The sequence below is a fragment of the Xenopus tropicalis genome, chromosome 2, assembly GCF_000004195.4.
Source record: "Xenopus tropicalis strain Nigerian chromosome 2, UCB_Xtro_10.0, whole genome shotgun sequence".
Lineage (NCBI taxonomy): Eukaryota > Metazoa > Chordata > Amphibia > Anura > Pipidae > Xenopus > Xenopus tropicalis.
Window position 1 is genome coordinate 10,118,027 of NC_030678.2, and position 20,819 is coordinate 10,138,845.

A 20,819-nucleotide genomic window follows, 5' to 3' on the forward strand; every position below is an offset into this window, starting at 1 on the left:
ACATTTTCACCATTTCGCAAATCTTTTCAAAGATTCGCTAATTTTTCAGCAAAGCGTAACGGGACAGATTTAGTCATCACTATATAGCAGTATTCATTTTATAAGTTAAGAGAGCCCTTACCAAAGTTTGCAGCTTCAAAGTAGGCCCTGGCTAGAAGTTAGACATTCAAGTGGGGCATGTACCAAAAAAAGTATGCCAACCACTGATGTAGGGCTTTTATCATGTTAACAAAATTCATAGGAGATTTTGGCTCTCAATCTTTTCCTAAACTTTCCCAGAAATCTCAAATGCCAGTGGCTGCATTGAAATGCAAGAAATCCCCCAATGAGAATCCCAGCTGATGTGAGTAAATCCGGCTCCCTGTTCTCTGTTCCTGCAATTGGAGTTGGGAGCAATAAGCACAGTTTCCCAGCACTGAACAAGTCTGTCCCTTTATCCCCATGTCTGATTCCTGTGCCATATAATGAAGGGGGAAATGATATAATTATCTCTATATGTAAGATAACAGTAGGATGTCTGACACATCAGCATTCTCATTGGTCGATTACTTTGCATTCATAATGAAGTTTTTGATCAGTAGAATTCTCATTGGTGAATTTTCTTGCATCAATAATTACGTTTTTCAGCAACTTCTAATGCAAAACTAGGGGGCGCAGTGGGACAATGTAATGATTGGACAATGTAATGAAAATACTAAATCACAGAACCCTCAGTGAGAATCCTTCCATAATCTAACAGTGCTATTCACTCTCAGAGTTCCATGACCTGTATAAAAGCACTCGGCCTTTGATTTCATGCTCATAGAACTCCTTGATAACTTATATTCTTTATATTTTACAATTAGGGTTACTTCATTCATTATATAATAAAAAGTTTGTTTGCCATAAATGTTATAAAGAGGATTGTTTTTGTATTTATATTCACAACAAGCACAAGTGCGCCACCCTGCAAAATGTATTTTATAAGTGTGCTGTACTATTACACGTGCGTCTACGCCAACCAGATATGTGATGGTATACGACAATGCCTTTATGGAGATGATGAGTTGAATTGCGGTAAGATTGATGGCCTAAGGCAAGCCTCATGAAGCACTCTTCTGGATTTGTTTTTTTCTACGCATATGCCTTATTTCAACAGATTAGCCCCTCCCTCCCGCCAAATATATTACAGGGTAGAAATCACATTTTTCATGGAACATTGTCAGATCATTCGTACAATTATTTCCAATAGCTGATTTCTAGTGATTTCTAGGATTCGCAGCGAATTTCCATGTTTTGCCATTTTCACGGTTTCGCAAATTTTTTGCAATTTTGCAAACCTTTTCTAAGAATCACAAATTTTTTAGCGAAGACAGATTCGCTCATCACTAATAAAGAGTTGAATTCATCAGCAACTACGATTGTAAGCCTGGGGAGTCGTGTTCCTCACTGACTTATTCAAAAGAACTCAGTACTCTACAGACACTACAACATTGAGGTCCAGCCCTCTATAGGCACTAGAACATTGGGGTCCAGCCCTCTACAGACACTAGAACATTGGGGTCCAGCCCTCTGCAGACACTAGAACATTGGGGTCCAGCCCTCTACAGGCACTAGAACATTGAGGTCCAGCCCTCTATAGATACTAGAACATTGAGGTCCAGTCCTCTACAGGCATTAGAACACTGGGGTCCAGCCCTCTACGGACACTAGAACATTGAGGTCCAGCCCTCTACAGACTCTAGAACATTGAGGTCCAGTCCTCTACAGACACTAGAACATTGGGGGCCAGCCCTCTACAGACACTAGAACATTGGGGTCCAGCCCTCTACAAACATTAGAACATTGAGGTCCAGCCCTCTACACAGTGTCGGACTGGCCCACCAGGATACCAGGAAAACTCCCGGTGGGCCCAGGGGTAAGTGGGCCCTCCTCCTCCTGACCATTTGGGCTACTTCATGGGCATTCCCTATTTCTGAATGGAAACAAGGAGGAGAAAAAGATGGAAGGATAGATGCTAGCATGTAGATAAGAGAGACTTGGAGAATAAAGTGGTTAAGTGAGGAAAAATAGTTTGGAGAGTGGGCCCATGGTCTAAGGTTTTCTGGTGGGTCCCTGGGGTCCCAGTCTGACACTGCCTCTACAGACACTAGAACACTGAGGTTCAGCCCTCTACAGATACTAGAACTTTGAGGTTCAGCCCTCTACAGATACTAGAACTTTAAAGGTTCAGCCCTCTACAGATACTAGAACTTTGGGGTTCATCCTTCTGCAGGCATTCATTGCTAATGTCCCACTGCCCTGTAGGCTTGATAGCCAGGGTCAGTTTGATAAGTAGTGCCACCCGATGTGGCGTAGGGAATGCTGACCCCCTCGGGAACCTATATTTTCCTTTGTTTAAAAGAATGTCCCCAGCCTCCGGTGTGGATTTCCATAGGAAATCTAGCAACGGAGCTGGGGGGTGAGGGGGATATGGGGTTGCCGGCTTTGTAGAAGTGACATTCCCCGCACTTTTTGTTTCGCCACTGGAGGATTAATTCGCGAAATGGGCAGATAAATGCACCCTTGGAAAATTTCGGTGCACAACAAACAATTGTCGCCCGTGTAAAGAAAATTGTTGTGCATGTCAAAAAAACTTGTGTATATTTGTGTGGTAGCCACATTTCACAAATTTTTCAGCAGTTTCACTCATCGTTAGTGTCAAATATAGACCTGAAATCACAGCAGGATGATTCATACACAGGTTTAATATAAAGGGGCCCTTGAACATAAAGTGGATTATATTTGGGGGCTTAAACCCAGAAGGTGTGGAAACCATAATTAAACTTCCTACAGTGAGGGCCAAATAGCACAGATGCATTTTCTTGCTGTGTAACACCATTACTACTTTGTACCTTTGTGCGTATTAAAATCTGGTTTACAGAATTCACAATGCACTAAAGTCCACTGAGTACTAATATTTTTATATGGTAAACTTTCCCATGCAACAAGCAAGTACAGTAACATTAGATTTGACACTGTCTACTATGAATTATATATATATATTTATTTATTTTTTATTTATTTATATGTAGCCCACTTTACAAACAGTTGTGGCACTACCTGCTGATATGTCACTATACTTGGCGCTTCCAGGAGTCCTGAGCCCCGCTTACTTTTGGGGAACAGCTATTACTTTGTACTTTGGCGTGCCTCCACCCAGAATAGGGATAGAATGAACTATATCTCCCCTCCTGGGACCTTGATACTGTACTGCAGTGTGAGGACTCCCAACACTCCTGGCACCTTGCCCCCTCCCTGGGGTAGTTGCTTACCAGGCAGATGGATCCTCCAGATATGCAGAGACAGGACACTGGATTGATGCTTAACCAGTGGAACTTATTTATTGTACAGATGTGTTAGACAGGCAGATTGCATACAGGAGCAATGAGGCAGTCAGGGTATACTCCCTCTTCCTTAAGAGATCCTCTCTCCACGAGATATTAGCAGTACTACACGCCAGATGATTCCCTTTAGGGGTTCCCTCCGGTACTTCTCGCCAGAAGCCCCTCTCTAGGGCACTTCCCGGTACTCCCGCCAAGCGGACACCCCCTCAGCAGACCTCACCCCGGTACTTCCACTTAGATACCCCTGGATTAGGCAAATCTCCTATACTTAGCACTTTATACCCTGACTCCAGCTATGAGTGCTGGTGGATCTTAATCCATTACACCTCCTGTTGGGGCCACGCTGCCCAACTAGATAACCTGTCTCCCACTCCTAGAGTGGTCTATAACAATTCTCTAACTGTCTAATGCTAACCTGTGGTATACCTCTTATCCAAGAGGGGTCCCAGGCTGAAAGACCTGCAGGCACATGGCTGCACAGCCTTATATACTGTGTGCACCCTGTGGCCTAACTATTGAACTGCAGGGAAGCTAAATCCCTGTTAACCCTTATAGTGCCAAACCACCCAAGGTGTCCCACTACTAAAGTGTTACCCTCCCTTGGGGTCTATCCTGGGGGCAACCATCCTAGGGGACCCAAATTTTGGGGAACCCTACATTCTCCCCCCACAAGAAAAATGTCACCTCCCGGCTGACATACCTTTAACCAAACATATACATTTTTACCATTGCATTTCTTATACCAAATACTTCTTCCACGGTCCCTCGCGGTGTCTGCGCAGAAACCTGTATCACTAGGGGAGGAAACAGTAAATACAATTTTACCTTTCCCACCACCCCCAAAGTCTTGGTATAAGTCCCAAAGTCCTTTTTCCTGAAAGAAATTTCACACATACTCAGAAATGCACAGGACAATCATCTCTCAAAAAAACAAAAGAAATTTTTATTAAACTGCTCCTTTACTACTCCCTCCTCCTCCTTGAGGGAGTCCTTACCCCCTGGTGCTCGGCACCTCCTGGGGTCTTCCACCAACGGGTGGGGATTCTCAACCAAGTGGCAGCTCCAGCCGGCAGCTGCTGAGCCCGTCCTGGGCAATAACCTGGGAGGGGATTTTTCCCCCTTCAACTGAAGAACTGCTCCCCTTTTTGGGAGAAGTGGCAGGCAGTCCAGGCCTCCACTGAATAAACAGCAAGATGAACTTGACTCCTCTGGAGCATCCACCTCACACGAGGTAAGTGAATCTGCTCTTCACATCTGCATATGGGATGTAATACCTAGGATGGGGCTTCTCCACCTTTCCACCTTCTGGCATGACATACTCAATACTAAAGAAACGTGGTGTAGGGTTGTTCTTTCCACAGCTCTGGACAGCATGCTTTAGCACTGTACGGCCCCACCACCATTCCTTTTCCCTGGAACGCACATGCTTCCATGCCTGTACTCTCTTGGCACGGTCAGGGGTTTTCAAGATATTGGGTGGCATTTTTTCTTTCCGCTGTATTTCATCCACCACCCACTCCTCCATCATATGTTCCAGCTTATCATAAACCCACAGGGGTGCGTACGGTAAGAAGTACCCCCACATCATATGTACTTTAAAGTTCAGCACCCTCTGTATCCTGGATACTGAGCGGAACACAGTGGGGTCTGCCTGGCCAGGCAAAACCCAGAAATATTTTTCTTCCTCTGGGCTAACCCTAGGGGGGGCCAGAAAACTAGTGGGGGAACCCAACACTGCTCTCACACTGTCCCCAGCTTCATCTCCAGAATCCTCTGCCCCAGTGGTATACTCACTCTGTGAGCGGGGCCTTTCCGGACCATAGGGAGGTGGTGCCGGATCAGCTCTTAAAGCTTGCAGGTAGGAAGGGGGAGCCAGGACCTCATCCAGCCCTGATTCGGACGGCGCTGGTGATGGGGGCCCCATGGCCTCTGACCAGGCTTGGTCTCTCAGCCCTTGATAAGCGCCCCTCTTGGGCCCTCCCTTGCGCCTGCGGGATCTGGGTAGCGTAGCCCGCTTAGCATCCCCCTCTATAGGTGGGTCAGGGGCAGGGTGGGTATCACTTTGGGCCCCCTCAGCACTCACCTCTTCGGCCGCAGCTTCCACCGCCAGAGAAGTACAAGAGGCTGTATAGGCGGGAGCGCAGGCCCCATCCGGTTCTACTTCCCTTCCTGAAGGGTCCCCCTCCAGGGCTGGAACTTCAGGCACTTCTTCCCGCTCCTCCGGTTCTTCCTCCTCACTGAGGATAAGCCCCTCACAGGCATCGGTGACGTCCGCCACTTCGAGTATTTGAGCCCCTCGGGGGCCCACTCCGAGTGGTCCGCACCAGTAGGGTCGGTCGCAGGTGGGGCAGCTAGACTCCGGATGTTTTAAAGATCCAAACGACTCGGTCTCGCACCCGCCACACAGCGGTACCATCCAGTGGAGTGAGTCGTTTACTCGCATCTCCGCAAAGCTGCCCGACCAGATGAATCTGCGGCCGGTGTCCTCCATCCGCACGGCTCCCCGTCCGGGCATCCTAGCAGGAGGTGAGGGTCCCCGCCCAGGTGGCAGTGGCTTGCTAAGGTTAGGCATCCCAATGCTTGTCGTTGCGTGCGCAGATAGCTCCTTCTCCCAGCTCAGACACACACGCTCTGGCAAAGTTCCAAAATGGCCGCGGTGACGTCACCGGCCCAGCTGCGCCCACTCACTTTGGCGCACTTTTCCAGCCACACGGTTGGCTAACGCTCTAAGGGGCGGCCCCCACAATCAGGAACGTTCTGCCTCCTCCCCCTCACGGGGCCTCCCACGGAATTCCCCGGGTCTGTTTGGCGCCACAGGCCTGAAGTCTGATTGGCCCAGAGCAACTCCTCTGCTCTTTTGGCGCCAATTATCCCTCACTGGATACAGATTCAGGGTGCCCAAAATTTAACCCACTCGGAGGTCAGGCTTCCAGATTCACACTAGGCCCAAAACTTTGTTATGGCCTTTCTGCACTGTACTTGCTGTTCTTTTTCTGCTGTTTCGTAGATCTCAGCAGTGCCTCCAATTGTAGCCCACTTTACAAACAGTTGTGGCACTACCTGCTGATATGTCACTATACTTGGCGCTTCCAGGAGTCCTGAGCCCCGCTTACTTTTGGGGAACAGCTATTACTTTGTACTTTGGCGTGCCTCCACCCAGAATAGGGATAGAATGAACTATATCTCCCCTCCTGGGACCTTGATACTGTACTACAGTGTGAGGACTCCCAACACTCCTGGCACCTTGCCCCCTCCCTGGGGTAGTTGCTTACCAGGCAGATGGATCCTCCAGATATGCAGAGACAGGAAACTGGATTGATGCTTAACCAGTGGAACTTATTTATTGTACAGATGTGTTAGACAGGCAGATTGCATACAGGAGCAATGAGGCAGTCAGGGTGTACTCCCTCTTCCTTAAGAGACCCTCTCTCCACGAGATATTAGCAGTACTACACGCCAGATGATTCCCTTTAGGGGTTCCCTCCGGTACTTCTCGCCAGAAGCCCCTCTCTAGGGCACTTCCCGGTACTCCCGCCAAGCGGACACCCCCTCAGCAGACCTCACCCCGGTACTTCCACTTAGATACCCCTGGATTAGGCAAATCTCCTATACTTAGCACTTTATACCCTGACTCCAGCTATGAGTGCTGGTGGATCTTAATCCATTACACCTCCTGTTGGGGCCACGCTGCCCAACTAGATAACCTGTCTCCCACTCCTAGAGTGGTCTATAACAATTCTCTAACTGTCTAATGCTAACCTGTGGTATACCTCTTATCCAAGAGGGGTCCCAGGCTGAAAGACCTGCAGGCACATGGCTGCACAGCCTTATATACTGTGTGCACCCTGTGGCCTAACTATTGAACTGCAGGGAAGCTAAATCCCTGTTAACCCTTATAGTGCCAAACCACCCAAGGTGTCCCACTACTAAAGTGTTACCCTCCCTTGGGGTCTATCCTGGGGGCAACCATCCTAGGGGACACAAATTTTGGGGAACCCTACATATAGTTACAACGCCATTTTGTGAAAAGAGATGCGGCTCATCAGTAAGTTGTGTCCTGTCTTCCCAATGGTGTGATGGGGTGTCCCAGTGCCCTAATGGGGAAGATGAGACCTCCTGTGGTGAGTAATGGGCAGGTGTATATGTGGATCGTCTACATGAATAATAATTATAAAATGTAAAAAAAAAAATGCCATAAATATTTTTAAAAAATCAATCAAATAATTAAAAAAAAAAAATTATAAAAGGGAAAAATGGGACCAGGTCTCAATTACACAGCTCTATTGAATATTACAATTCTTAAAAGACAGTTAGGCTCTGCTTTTCCTTTGATTTAATTCCAGATGGTACCATAGAGTCTAATGCTAATGTCTTCCCAGCTGAGCCCCACACACCTATATACACAGATCTGCTAACTGGAGCCAACAAGAAATGAGACTTGGAACAACATGTGGTTTCAGTGCAGTTTGTTAGTTACAGGACATTCTGTATGAAACAAACCTTTTTTTCTCCCCCAGTGCGATTATATGGAGCAGACTCCCAACTGCAGGTCTATTCTACATTAAAGTCAGCATGGCTGCCTGTGTGCGCTGATAACTGGAATGATACCTATGGGAGGTTTGCCTGCCAGGACTTTGGATTCAATGGGTAAATATATTACAAATACAGCTGTGATTCTGAAATGAATAAAAATGTTGAACATGCTGATGCCGTTTGTTAATGGTACCTGTATTTAAACATACTCCTTGTACTTCTGCATAGTTGCATAGCTGCACCAACTGTTGAATATCCTTATCATATACAGTAGGGGGTACATTATCCCTTATAATACATGAGTGATACTCAGAGTTCCCTGTATAACTCAGCCTGCAGCCTTGTGCCTTTATATGGGCACAGAACCCCTCAGTGACTGCTAATATCCTTATCATTTACAGTAGGGGGTACAGTACCCCTTATAATACATGAGTGATACTCAGAGTTCCCTGTATAACTCAGCCTGCAGCCTTGTGCCTTTATATGGGCACAGAACCCCTCAGTGACTGCTAATATCCTTATCATTTACAGTAGGGGGTACATTATCCCTTATAATACATGAGTGATACTCAGAGTTCCCTGTATAACTCAGCCTGCAGCCTTGTGCCTTTATATGGGCACAGAACCCCTCAGTGACTGCTAATATCCTTATCATTTACAGTAGGGGGTACATTATCCCTTATAATACATGAGTGATACTCAGAGTTCCCTGTATAACTCAGCCTGCAGCCTTGTGCCTTTATATGGGCACAGAACCCCTCAGTGACTGCTAATATCCTTATCATATCCTTATCATTTAAGCAAACCAAAGATGTGGTTGCAACCCAGTTGACAGCTCTAACACATTCTCAAATTTGGCACCAATTCAGCATTGAGTATGTGGGTAAAGTTGGTACCTGTGACTGGAGAACTCCCAGCTTGGGACCAATGTAGGGCTTTACTATGAGAAGTAGGCATGACAATAAATGCATTTAGCAGACTTTACTGCAGGCGTCTCACAGGCGATACAGGGGCAGACTGATGCCAATTGACCAGAAATATAACAGTTGCTCAACGTGGAAGATTCTTTTTTTCTTCACAACGCTCACCGTGTTTCAAACTCTCTCTCACTTCTCTCACTTCTCACAGGGTTCCTCACTGAAGCCTCTAGGGCCCCTGTACATCTTGCCTCTCTACAACTCCCATAGGTTCTCCTTTATCCTACACCTGACTCCTCATTGGAACTCAGGCTGCCCTCACAATCTACCCTACCTTCTCACTCCCAAAGTGAGCTGTTAGTAATCCCCTTCTCTCTCTGTCTAACATAGCAAGGCACGGCTTCCCTCCTGGTCTGATTCTGTATGTAGATGTTACCAGGCCAAATAAGTAAGTGTCTGGCTGATGCGCTCCCTTTTATATGCTCCTAAAAAGGACTTTCCCCCTACAGGCCAACTTTAGTGGTTGGTGCCATCTAGAGGAGAGCTCAAGTATAGCTTAAAGGAGGGATCCCCAACCTTTCTTACTCGTGAGCCACAGTCAAATATATAAAAACTTGGGGAGCAACACAAGCACCATAAAAGTTCATGGAGGAGCCAAATAAGGGCTGTGATTGGCTATTAGGGGCCTCTATGCACCCTATCAGCTTACAGGGGCTTTATTTGGTAGTAAATCTTGTTTTTATTCAACCAAAACTTGCCCCCAAGTCAGGAATTCAAAAATAACTCCCTGGTTTGGGGGCACTGAGAGCAACATCAAAGGGGTTTGGGAGCAACATGTTCCCCCCGAGCTACTGGTTGGGGATCACTGGCTTAAAGTGATACTGACACTAAAAAATTACTCTTCAAAATATTATTATACATTAAAAGTTCCCTATAGGTCATATTGATAGTTTTTCGCTGTTAGGGCTGGTTATGTAAGTAATTGTTACTTGGAGTTCCTAAACCTGACTGTTTTGCCAACCTGACTGTCTCTTATCAACCTGTCAGTTACAGCTTCTAATGCTAATGGACTAGTGCAGCCAGGGTCGGACTGGGCCGCCGGGACACCGGGAAAAATCCCGGTGGGCCCCGGCCCAGTCCGACCTTCGCCGGCGCTCCCCCTACTGACAGTTCCTCCCCGACGCATTCAATTTATACACGCTCAGGGAGGACGTCAGGCGGGGGCCCTGCGGGGGGGTTAGGGTGGCCCCTGGGGGGGGTTAGGGGACGCGGCTGGGGCACCTGCAGGGCCCCTGGGGCGGGAGCCCCGGTGGGCCCTGCACCCCCCAGTCCGACCCTGAGTGCAGCACAAATATGGCTGCCCCCTCATAGGGGAACATGGGGGATCAGATAGGGAATGTAAAAGCATTGGGCAAATACTGATGCAGTCAGCAAGTTTTCACATTTTGTCTCAACATGTCCAGACACCATTTTTTGAGTGTTAAAAAAAAGGTGGTAGGGAGAGGATGATTAGTTTGTCCTGTAAATAGTAAATGTAAGAAATAAAATGATGGAAAGTAATTTTCATCAGAATCAAACCAACATTTTAACATTCTGTTTCCAAATATCAGTGCCCAAGCTCTTATGCATGATTAGAAAGCCTTCCATGAGTAGCATATAAAGTCTGTTTATATAGGGCTGTTCTGCCCCCAATAAGGGGTAATTATATCTTAGTTGGGATCAAGTACAGGTACTGTTTTATTATTACAGAGAAAAGGGAATCATTTAACCATTAAATAAACCCAATAGGGCTGTTCTGCCCCCAATAAGGGGTAATTATATCTTAGTTGGGATCAAGTACAGGTACTGTTTTATTATTACAGAGAAAAGGGAATCATTTAACCATTAAATAAACCCAATAGGGCTGTTCTGCCCCAATAAGGGGTAATTATATCTTAGTTGGGATCAAGTACAGGTACTGTTTTATTATTACAGAGAAAAAGGAATTTATTTTAAAAATGTGAATTGATTAAAATGGAGTCTATGGGAGATGGGCTTTCTGAGCTTTCTTAATAACGGGTTTTCAGATAAGGGATCCCATACCTGTACATTAATTCTCTTATCTTCTAATATATGGACCACTGTTTCATTAAATTACACAACTGTGCTTGGTTTCTTCTTCAGGAGCAGCTATAACAGATATAACACTTTGATGTCCCCATATTCCCCTGTTGGGTATTTCAAGTTATACAATGGAAACTGGACAAACAGATTCTATACAAGTGTTCAAAACAGGTATGGCTGTTATAGTGTCCCATCTTATATTTTATTCCTCATCTCTGTGGATAATGTACCTGTGATGGAGGCCTACTTTGTTTGAAGCATGTGGCTCAGCTGTGCTGGATGTATGTTTTAAATGGTGCTGAAACAACTGCTTATAGAAAGCTATGTTTGCTACAAGTGTATATATAAGTTTGTGCATAAAATATACAGAACATTGCAATTGCTTGTATAAAGTAAAGTTTATTAAAGCCCTTACCTGGAGCTCTCAGAGAAGCCACTTCCTAAAGGGGTGGGCAGCCTCTCTGAATGAATATCTATAGAGTAGATGCTGACCACCTGGGGGCAGCATAGAGCAGTTTGGAGGCTATAAATGCTGCAGACTGGTTTCTTTTGTGAGTCTGTGTTAAGCCTTTGTAAGAGGCAGTTTTAGAGCTTCAGGAGTGTTCTTGCAGGGTTACTGTTGACCCCCTGCTGGTAAAAGTCTGTATTGCACTGTTGCAAATACAATTTTTTCTGCATTTGATAAAAATAAAGCACAATATTTCCACTGAAGATCTGTCTGGCTAATGAACCTGCATGTGCCCAGTGATAGTAACAAGAGGCACAAAGTTTGTGCCAGTGCTAATAACCCCTTGCAGTTAGTAATATTTCCTGGCCAGCTGTTTGAATGCAAAAATCTGATTGGTCGCCTTGGGTTACTAGACCTTGAGGAAACTTGTTCCTATTATAAACTATACCCCCTAATAACCTTATACCCCGATACCCCCTAATAAGGCAGTACTGTAATAACCTGCACAAAATAGAGAGAGGTAGATAATAACAAAAGTCTATATTTATTTACAGTTCTTTTTGTTTATCGGGAAATGTGGTCTCCTTACATTGTATCAGTAAGTATTATAATATGACCATCATAGATGGATGTTTTCTAAGCAGCTTTTCTTCTGGCCTTTGTGTGTTTTTTTCTTGTGGTTTGCAAATTATTAACGTTCCTGTTTTGTATCTTTCTGGCATGAAAATTCTGTTCTATAACTCTATGTTACTAACCATAGCAACCAAAAAAGCACATTGACTGTAAGGCTTAAACTTAATCATAATAAAGATATAGGAACTGTTATCCAGAAAGCTGGTGGCCTGGGGTTTCCAGATAAGGGGTCTTTCCATAATTTGACTACAAAAAAATCAACAACCATTAACTAAACCCAATTGGATTGTTCTGCCCCAATAAGGGGTAATTATATCTTAGTTGGGATCAAGTACAGATACTGTTTTATTATTACAGAGAAAAGGGAATCATTTAACCATTAAATAAACCCAATAGGGCTGTTCTGCCCCCAATAAGGGGTAATTATATCTTAGTTGGGATCAAGTACAGGTACTGTTTTATTATTACAGAGAAAAGGGAATCATTTAACCATTAAATAAACCCAATAGGGCTGTTCTGCCCCAATAAGGGGTAATTATATCTTAGTTGGGATCAAGTACAGGTACTGTTTTATTATTACAGAGAAAAGGGAATCATTTAACCATTAAATAAACCCAATAGGGCTGTTCTGCCCCAATAAGGGGTAATTATATCTTAGTTGGGATCAAGTACAGGTACTGTTTTATTATTACAGAGAAAAGGGAATCATTTAACCATGAAATAAACCCAATAGGGCTGTTCTGCTCCCAATAAGGGGTAATTATATCTTAGTTGGGATCAAGTACAGGTACTGTTTTATTATTACAGAGAAAAGGGAATCATTTAACCATGAAATAAACCCAATAGGGCTGTTCTGCCCCCAATAAGGGGTAATTATATCTTAGTTGGGATCAAGTACAGGTACTGTTTTATTATTACAGAGAAAAGGGAATCATTTAACCATGAAATAAACCCAATAGGGCTGTTCTGCCCCAATAAGGGGTAATTATATCTTAGTTGGGATCAAGTACAGGTACTGTTTTATTATTACAGAGAAAAAGGAAATCATTTTTAAAAATAAGAATCATTTGCTTATAATGGAGTCTATGGAAGATGGCTTTCACACAAGTCAAAGCTTCCTGGATAACAGATTTCTGGATAATGGATCCAATACCTGTATTCATATTTCTAGGATGAGGTATTAGATTATATCTCAGATACCTGACTAACTGATTCTCTTTAGTCTGGGGCTTCTTTTATATTTATCCTTTCTGGGACCTCCTGTCTCACAACACAACAAAGAAGTGGATAGCGCACCCTCAGATAAGGGTGAGGTGCTATTCTATGGGGGGGGGGGGGGGCACCCATAAAGAGTCCCCTCAATACAGAACAATAATTCATCTAGAGGAATGCACACTCATAAAAAAAATCAAAATATATATTAGATCACAAAATTAATCCATAAATTATCCCAACGCGTTTCAACCACCATGTGGTCTTCATCAGCTGAATTACACAATCTGCCTTATTTTTTATTCCCCTGATGAAGACCACATGGTGGTTGAAATGCGTAGGGCTAATTTATGTTATAATTTTGTGATGTACCGTATTTTTCGCCATATAAGACGCACCCAATTTTAAAGGAGGAAAATCTGGAAAAAAAAAAGATTCTGAACCAAATACTGCAAAAGGCAGTGGACTTGCTTGGTGCATAGGTGCTGGTAGGTAGATCAGGGGAAGGGGTTACTTGTACTAAACTAATGGCTTGTCCCGAAGAGCTTACACTCTTATTACACAGTTACAATGGCCACCACACTTCCACTCCTACTCACCAATGACTTGCCCCTTGCTGGTCCCATCCTGCTTCCCCTTGCCCCCCACTGCCTTAAGAACAGCCGGAGACTGCAACTCATGACAAGCCCATCTGTGCCCCAATCGCCTCCTTAGAACTACATATCCCAAAATGCAGCGCGACTGGGTTGTACTTAGCAACTTGTGATTGGCCACACGCACCCCGCCCCCCCTTTGGACGGAGGTGAGTGCGTGCGTGTTACATCTTCAGCTCAAGTGTCGGCAGGACGGACAGAGGTGGAGAGAGGTACGGGGGAGGTATGCGCGATTGAACGGACGCGTGTCCATGCACGCCCGTGCTCACCTCCATCCAAAGGGGTGTGTGTGCGTATATTTGTACCGTATATTTGTCGTATAAGACGCATCAACTTTTCCCCCCAAGTTTTGGGGAAGAAAAATTGCGTCTTATACGGCGAAAAATAAATATTTAGATTTTTTTTATGAGTGTGCATTCCTCTAGATTAATTATTTTCCTGTCTCAGATCTGAAACTGTGTCTTTGTTTAACTGGATAGTTCTTAAAAGACTGAGAGCCCTGTACCCTTCTGTTATATACCTTCATTCTGATGTGGTTTAATTCTATTTTCTACAGGCTGTGGTGTATCTAACAACAGTGTAACCAGCCGAATAGTAGGAGGAACTTATGCCAACTTGGGAAACTGGCCGTGGCAAGTCAGTCTACAGTACATGGCAAGAGTTTTATGTGGTGGGTCCATCATTTCTCCCAGGTGGATAGTGACGGCAGCTCACTGTGTATATGGGTACGTTTATGCATCTCAAACACTTGGATTGTGGTTTCCTACCATTCATAAAATGGGAAGACTATGGGTATCTACTGCCCAATGGAAACACTTTGCAGCTAAAGTAGGCGGGATTAGGTGCATAAGGAGGGCTGATCTCTGTCGGTAATAGAAGTTGGGATCTTGCAAGGCTCTGTTTAATAATTTATAATAATTTACCTTGTACTTTTCTTTATTTTCACCTAGATTTTATTTCTTTACTATGGTACAAATGTTGTATTTTGTGTGCAAAAATGTGAAAAAAGAAAATGTTTCAAAAAATACATAGCACATTTGCCAAAGGCAATAAAGTGAAAACAAGCACAAACATGATTAAAAAGTTAATTGAACTGTGATTAGTAGAGATGTAGCGAACCTCAAAAAAAAAGTTTCGAACCCGTTCGCGAACTTATGACAAAGTGCGAAAGTTCGCGAACTTTGCGAACCCCATAGACTTCAATGAGAAGGCAAACTTTAAAACCTAGAAAAGCCATTTCTGGCCAGAAAACTGATTTTAAAGTTGTTTAAAGGGTGCCACGACCTGGACAGTGACATGCAGGAGGGGGATCAAGCAAAAATTTCTCTGAAATATACTTTGTTGACACAGCATTGTGAGAAAACGCAAGCTATTCCTATGTATACGCAAAGGCAGCTGGCAGACCTAGCGGAAATACGTGGCGTTTTTTGCTATTTCGCACTATTAGCACCATGGAAATGGGATTTGCTTACGTCACCAGTACTAGGCTGAAAAATGCCATGTGTGGCTTGTGTGGCGTTTTTAGGCTGAGAAAAAACGCAGCGAAAAAACGCCTAAGGCGAACCCAAATTGTGAACATCGCGAAAAGTTCGCGAACTTGCGAACACCCGATGTTCACGCGAATTAGTTCGCCGGCGAACAGTTCGCTACATCTCTAGTGATTAGCTCCCAATTTGATTTTTACATTGTCTCCAATCAAACATATATGGACCCTGCATGGGCCCTGACAGGTAAAAATGGGCAAAAGTTAATAGCATGTACAGAGATTATGATATACTGACACCTGGCTGGGTGTAGAGTGTAACTGGGCTATAAATCTGGACTGCTACATTATATTATAGCAGTGGGATAAAGGGGTTGAAGGACATGTAAACCCTACATTTTCCTACCAAGTTGGGCACATCTCCCCCACCCAAACCACACCATTTCTATTACATATACTGCTTCTGTTCACCAGCACCATCACATTTTCCTAAAACAAATAGCACCCAGTGCCATCTTCAATGCATGATAATGGAGAGCCCAACCTCTTCTTTGCATGGGGTCAATACATCAATGTAGAAAAATCCAGAAGCACACCAATAGTTTGAATTGCATCTAAAACGTGATTTATTTATTTAATATACATACGAAAAAACAAAGGGCAACATTTTGAGCCTTTTATCAAGCCCGGAGGGGCCCGACACGCTGCCCTTTGTTTATTTGTATGTATGTGACCTAAATAAATCACATTTTTGCAGTTCAAACTATTGGTGTGTTTCTGTCAGACCCATTTACTCAGTGTTACCTGAATGCTTCCCTGCTAGTGGATATCAAGCTTAATATTTCGTTTATTTTAAAATTTACATGAAAATTTGTACCGGTATTGGACCCCTTATCCAGAAACCCATTATCCAGAAAGCTCCAAATTATGGAAAGCCCGTCTCCCATAGACTCCATTTTAATCAAATAATTCAGAATTTTAAAACTGATTTCCTTTTTTATGTAGAAATAAAACAGTACCTGTACTTGATCCCAACTAAGATATAATTACCCCTTATTGGGGGCAGAACAGCCCTATTGGGTTTATTTAATGGTTAAATGATTCCCTTTTCTCTGTAATAATAAAATAGTACCTGTACTTGATCCCAACTAAGATATAATTACCCCTTGTTGGGGGCAGAACAGCCCCATTGGGTTTATTTAATGGTTAAATGATTCCTAATTCTCTGTAATAATAAAACAGTACCTGTACTTGATCCCAACTAAGATATAATTACCCCTTATTGGGGGCAGAACAGCCCCATTGGGTTTATTTAATGGTTAAATGATTCCCTTTTCTCTGTAATAATAAAACAGTACCTGTACTTGATCCCAACTAAGATATAATTACCCCTTATTGGGGGCAGAACAGCCCTATTGGGTTTATTTAATGGTTAAATGATTCCCTTTTCTCTGTAATAATAAAACAGTACCTGTACATGATCCCAACTAAGATATAATTACCCCTTATTGGGGGCAGAACAGCCCTATTGGGTTTATTTAATGGTTAAATGATTCCCTTTTCTCTGTAATAATAAAACAGTACCTGTACTTGATCCCAACTAAGATAAAAATAATCCTTATTGGATGCAAAACAATCCTATTAGGTTTAATTAATGTTTTATTGATTTTTTAGTAGACTTAAGGTATTGAGATCCAAATTACGGAAAGACCCCTTATCTGGAATACCCTCGGTCCCAAGCATTCTGGATAATGGGTCCTATACCTGTATTTATATATTTTGAAACTAAATTCTGAACATCACACTGTTTCCTGATAGGTCTTACTCAAGTGCTCCTGGATGGAAGGTGTTCGCTGGGACACTGACCCTGCCAAGTTACTATGATCCCAGTGGATATTCCGTGGAAAGAATAATTGCGCACCCTGGTTATAATTCTTCCACTAATGATAATGATATCGCCCTAATGGAACTAAGCAATGAGTTAACATTTGGCTGTAAGTATTCTTCTGCCTTGTAGTGTTGGGGCAAGAACCAAGAATCTGTAGCCAATCAGAGAATTAAATGTTTGCAGCTCAGTTCAGAGCAACATAATGTGGGTGAGAGGGGATTCCTACATCCAATATGGTATTGACATAAACCCCTTAACAACAGCGGTTTCCCAGAGGAGATGGGCAAACAATTTCCACATTTTAAAGTGCTCCTATCGGGGGAAATAGCTTACCCCACTGGAAGTGAGGATTAACAGAGCCCACACTCTGTATGGGGGAAACAATACCATTTTGTGCAAAAAATACTCCTAACGGGCACTGTGCCCCCAGCAACAGGAAGGAGATCCCAGTGGGGGCGGCCATATTGTGGCACTAACATGCAGATTAGCTCTCTTGCACTGCCCAGGGTCTCAGTAAAAAAACCTTAAAGTCTCAAAAATAATTGCAGTGGCTCATTATCTCCAGAGTGACATGGGGATAGATGCCATCTCTGCGAAGGTAAAAGGTGCATTGGGTGGCTCGGGGGGGGGAGCAGCTCTGTGCCACAAAGGCCTGTATTGCTGCATTGTACCTGTGGCACCTACTGTGGCTCTGCATAGGAAATGCTGATATTTCATAATAGAAAAAAATAAAATAATTTGTATCTATTATGTTATTGTTTTTCCAGATAGCATTCAGCCGGTGTGCTTACCCAACTCTGGAATGTTCTGGGAGGCTGGAACTACAAATTGGATATCTGGTTGGGGATCGACCTATGAAGGAGGTAATAAAAATCCCTGATTATCATTAGATAGACAGATAGATAGATAGATAGATAGATAGATAGATAGGTAGATAGATAGATAGATAGATAGATAGATAGATAGATAGATAGATTATAGACATAGACAGACAGACAGCTGATAGATTAATAGATGATAGATAGATGGATAGATAGATAGATAGATAGATAGATGATAGATAGATAGATAGATAGATAGATAGACAGACAGATTATAGACAGACAGACAGCTGATAGATAAATAGATGATAGGTAGATAGATAGATAGATAGATAGATAGATAGATAGATAGATAGATAGATAGATAGAAGCCTTAAAGGGGTTGTAAACCCAACCTTAACACCGCAACACTGTGGAAAAAAAATCCCTGCAAAAAAAAAACAACTTTAAAGGGCACCTATCGGTGTAAAATTTTTACCCTATTAGAGGCATGGGTGAATATAGCCCACACTGTGTAAAAAATGTTCCTAATTGGCACTGTGCCCCCAGCAACAGGAGGGAGCTCCCAGTGTGGGCGGCCATGTTGTGGCACTAACATGCAACAGCTACATTAATATGCCCCCCGTAGAGCTGGGGATCTCACATGCACATAATGAGCAAACTGGGGCACTAAGTACCATTTGCATGTTAGTGCCACAACATGGCCGCCCCACTGGGAGCTCCCTCCTGTTGCTGGGGGCACAGTGCCCATTAGGAGTATTTTTGGAAACAAAATGGTATTGTTTCCCCCATCCAGAGTGTGGGCTCTATTAACCATACTTCCGGTGGGGTAAACAGTTTTCTACTGATTGGTGCCCTATAAGTCATGTCGGAGTGTTCGGCTCGGTAAGTATCACTGGGCTGGGGGCAGCTTTGGGGGACTTCTCGCCCCAAACATTTTACTGCCACAGCTCATTACTAATACTCACACGTTCCCATGGATTTTCATAGGAATGTGTCAGTATCGCTTTAATGCATAATAAGTCTCTTTTTTCTCACTTCCCATGGATTTACACTCTATTTCTAATTCATAGTAACTGCTGGTTTCTTTTTTCCTTTTTAATTCCAGGTAGCGCTTCTACATATCTGCGGTATGCTGCAGTTCCACTGATTGACTCAAATGTGTGCAATAAAACTTATGCGTACAATGGGCAAATTACAGCTTCTATGATATGTGCTGGCTATCTTAGTGGGGGAGTAGATACATGCCAGGTAAGCCCTTGTGTGGGGGCCGTGGCAGGGGTTCCTTGGGGGTGTGGCTGCCCCCCGGGTGGGCCTTCACTCCCCTGTTGTGTGCACAGTGAATCCTATGATCCCAGGGGGCGGCCCTTAGTACTTAAAATGGCAGTTTCCTATTTAGGATTACCCAATGGCTCATACTACTAAAAAAGTATATTTTTTATGAAAATGGTTTATTTAGATGAAGCAGGGTTTTACATATGAGCTGTTTATGCAATATATTTTAATAGAGACTGCATTATTCAGGGGTATAGTTTACCTTTAATACATTGCTTAGATCAGGATTTAAAAGTACAGTACCAAACATTACTCAGTTGTTGTTGGACTACAAACCCCAGAATAATGTAACATATAATGAAGGTTGAGGCATGCTGGGAGCTGTAGTCCAGAGGACGATTCCTGAGCTGAAGAGCTGGCTGTGCTGTGCCCTACACTGGTGTAACTGTTTGGTTTCCCCCACATATAAGTCCCACTCACTGCTCTGCATACACACCGTGTTACTCTGCTTATGCTTTGGGATTGGGTCTTTCAGGGGAACCAGTTGGGTTTAAAGCAAACAGGGATGCGGTGCTTATGAAAAATCCATTTAATAATATATATTATGTGAAAATATATATTATATGTGAAAACAGAGAAACCAAGCTTGAACAGAGGCGGGGGGGGGGGGGGGGTGTGCAACATCTATTGTTTGCCACATACAAAGCTGTTTGGCACAGACTTTTTTGGTATTTCCTTCCTTATTGTATTCAGGTTCCTCTGCTTGAAGTAGGGCCCCACTCGTCCAGTTTTGACCCGGACAGCCCGGTTTTGGGTAGGGCTGGGCAGGTCAAAACTGGCTGCCCGGTTTTCCCAATTTGGAAAACTGAGCACGATTTTTCAGGTTTGACACAGTGATTGGCCAATTGCGGCATCATATCCCTGCCCCTGTGACATCACTGCCCTGCCCAGTGACATCACACCCTGTCACCCCCATAATGTCAGTGGCTGTCCCTGTGACATCACCCTGCCCGGAGTTTCTGCACAGGAGAGGTGGCAACCCTAGCTTGAAGTCCTATTAGAAATTTATTGGAGCAGTTGTAGGGGCCCACCAATGAGATCTTTGCCCTGGGCCCACTGGTACCTAATAGCAACCCTGCCAATGGTAGGTAGCACACTGTCAGCAAGTCTCTGTATATTTACTGAGTAAGGAACACGTTATCCTCAAACAACAGATATAACTCTGCTTTACCAGGCAGTGTCACTGCAGAACCGAAGGTAAACGGCTTCAGGTTTAGATCTTTCCATTTCTACCAGTGGTAAAGGCACTGATACATACAGGAAACAAAGCCACACACTATGGTCAGTTTCAGCAAGGGAAAGTTAACCTACCTATATAAGTCCAAAATGTGGGAGGAAACCCATGCACAGAGGGGAGAACTTACAATCCCCTTATAAACTGAGCGCTGACTGCAACAGAACTCAGCACCCAGGGCTGTAAGACAGCAG

The 20,819-nt window shown here is 43.8% G+C and overlaps 1 protein-coding gene across 1 annotated transcript in view; it reads left to right on the plus strand.

The window, feature by feature from the left end:
* The window catches only part of tmprss2.5 (transmembrane serine protease 2 gene 5), a 38,436-nt gene that overhangs the window by 15,194 nt on the left and 2,423 nt on the right, over positions 1 to 20,819 (plus strand). The window contains exons 7-13 of the mRNA XM_031896534.1: positions 7,883 to 8,012; positions 10,979 to 11,089; positions 11,921 to 11,964; positions 14,421 to 14,589; positions 17,166 to 17,341; positions 18,003 to 18,098; positions 19,165 to 19,307. Of these exons, the coding sequence (XP_031752394.1) occupies positions 7,883 to 8,012; positions 10,979 to 11,089; positions 11,921 to 11,964; positions 14,421 to 14,589; positions 17,166 to 17,341; positions 18,003 to 18,098; positions 19,165 to 19,307 (869 nt within the window). The remainder of the gene's footprint in view (positions 1 to 7,882; positions 8,013 to 10,978; positions 11,090 to 11,920; positions 11,965 to 14,420; positions 14,590 to 17,165; positions 17,342 to 18,002; positions 18,099 to 19,164; positions 19,308 to 20,819) is intronic.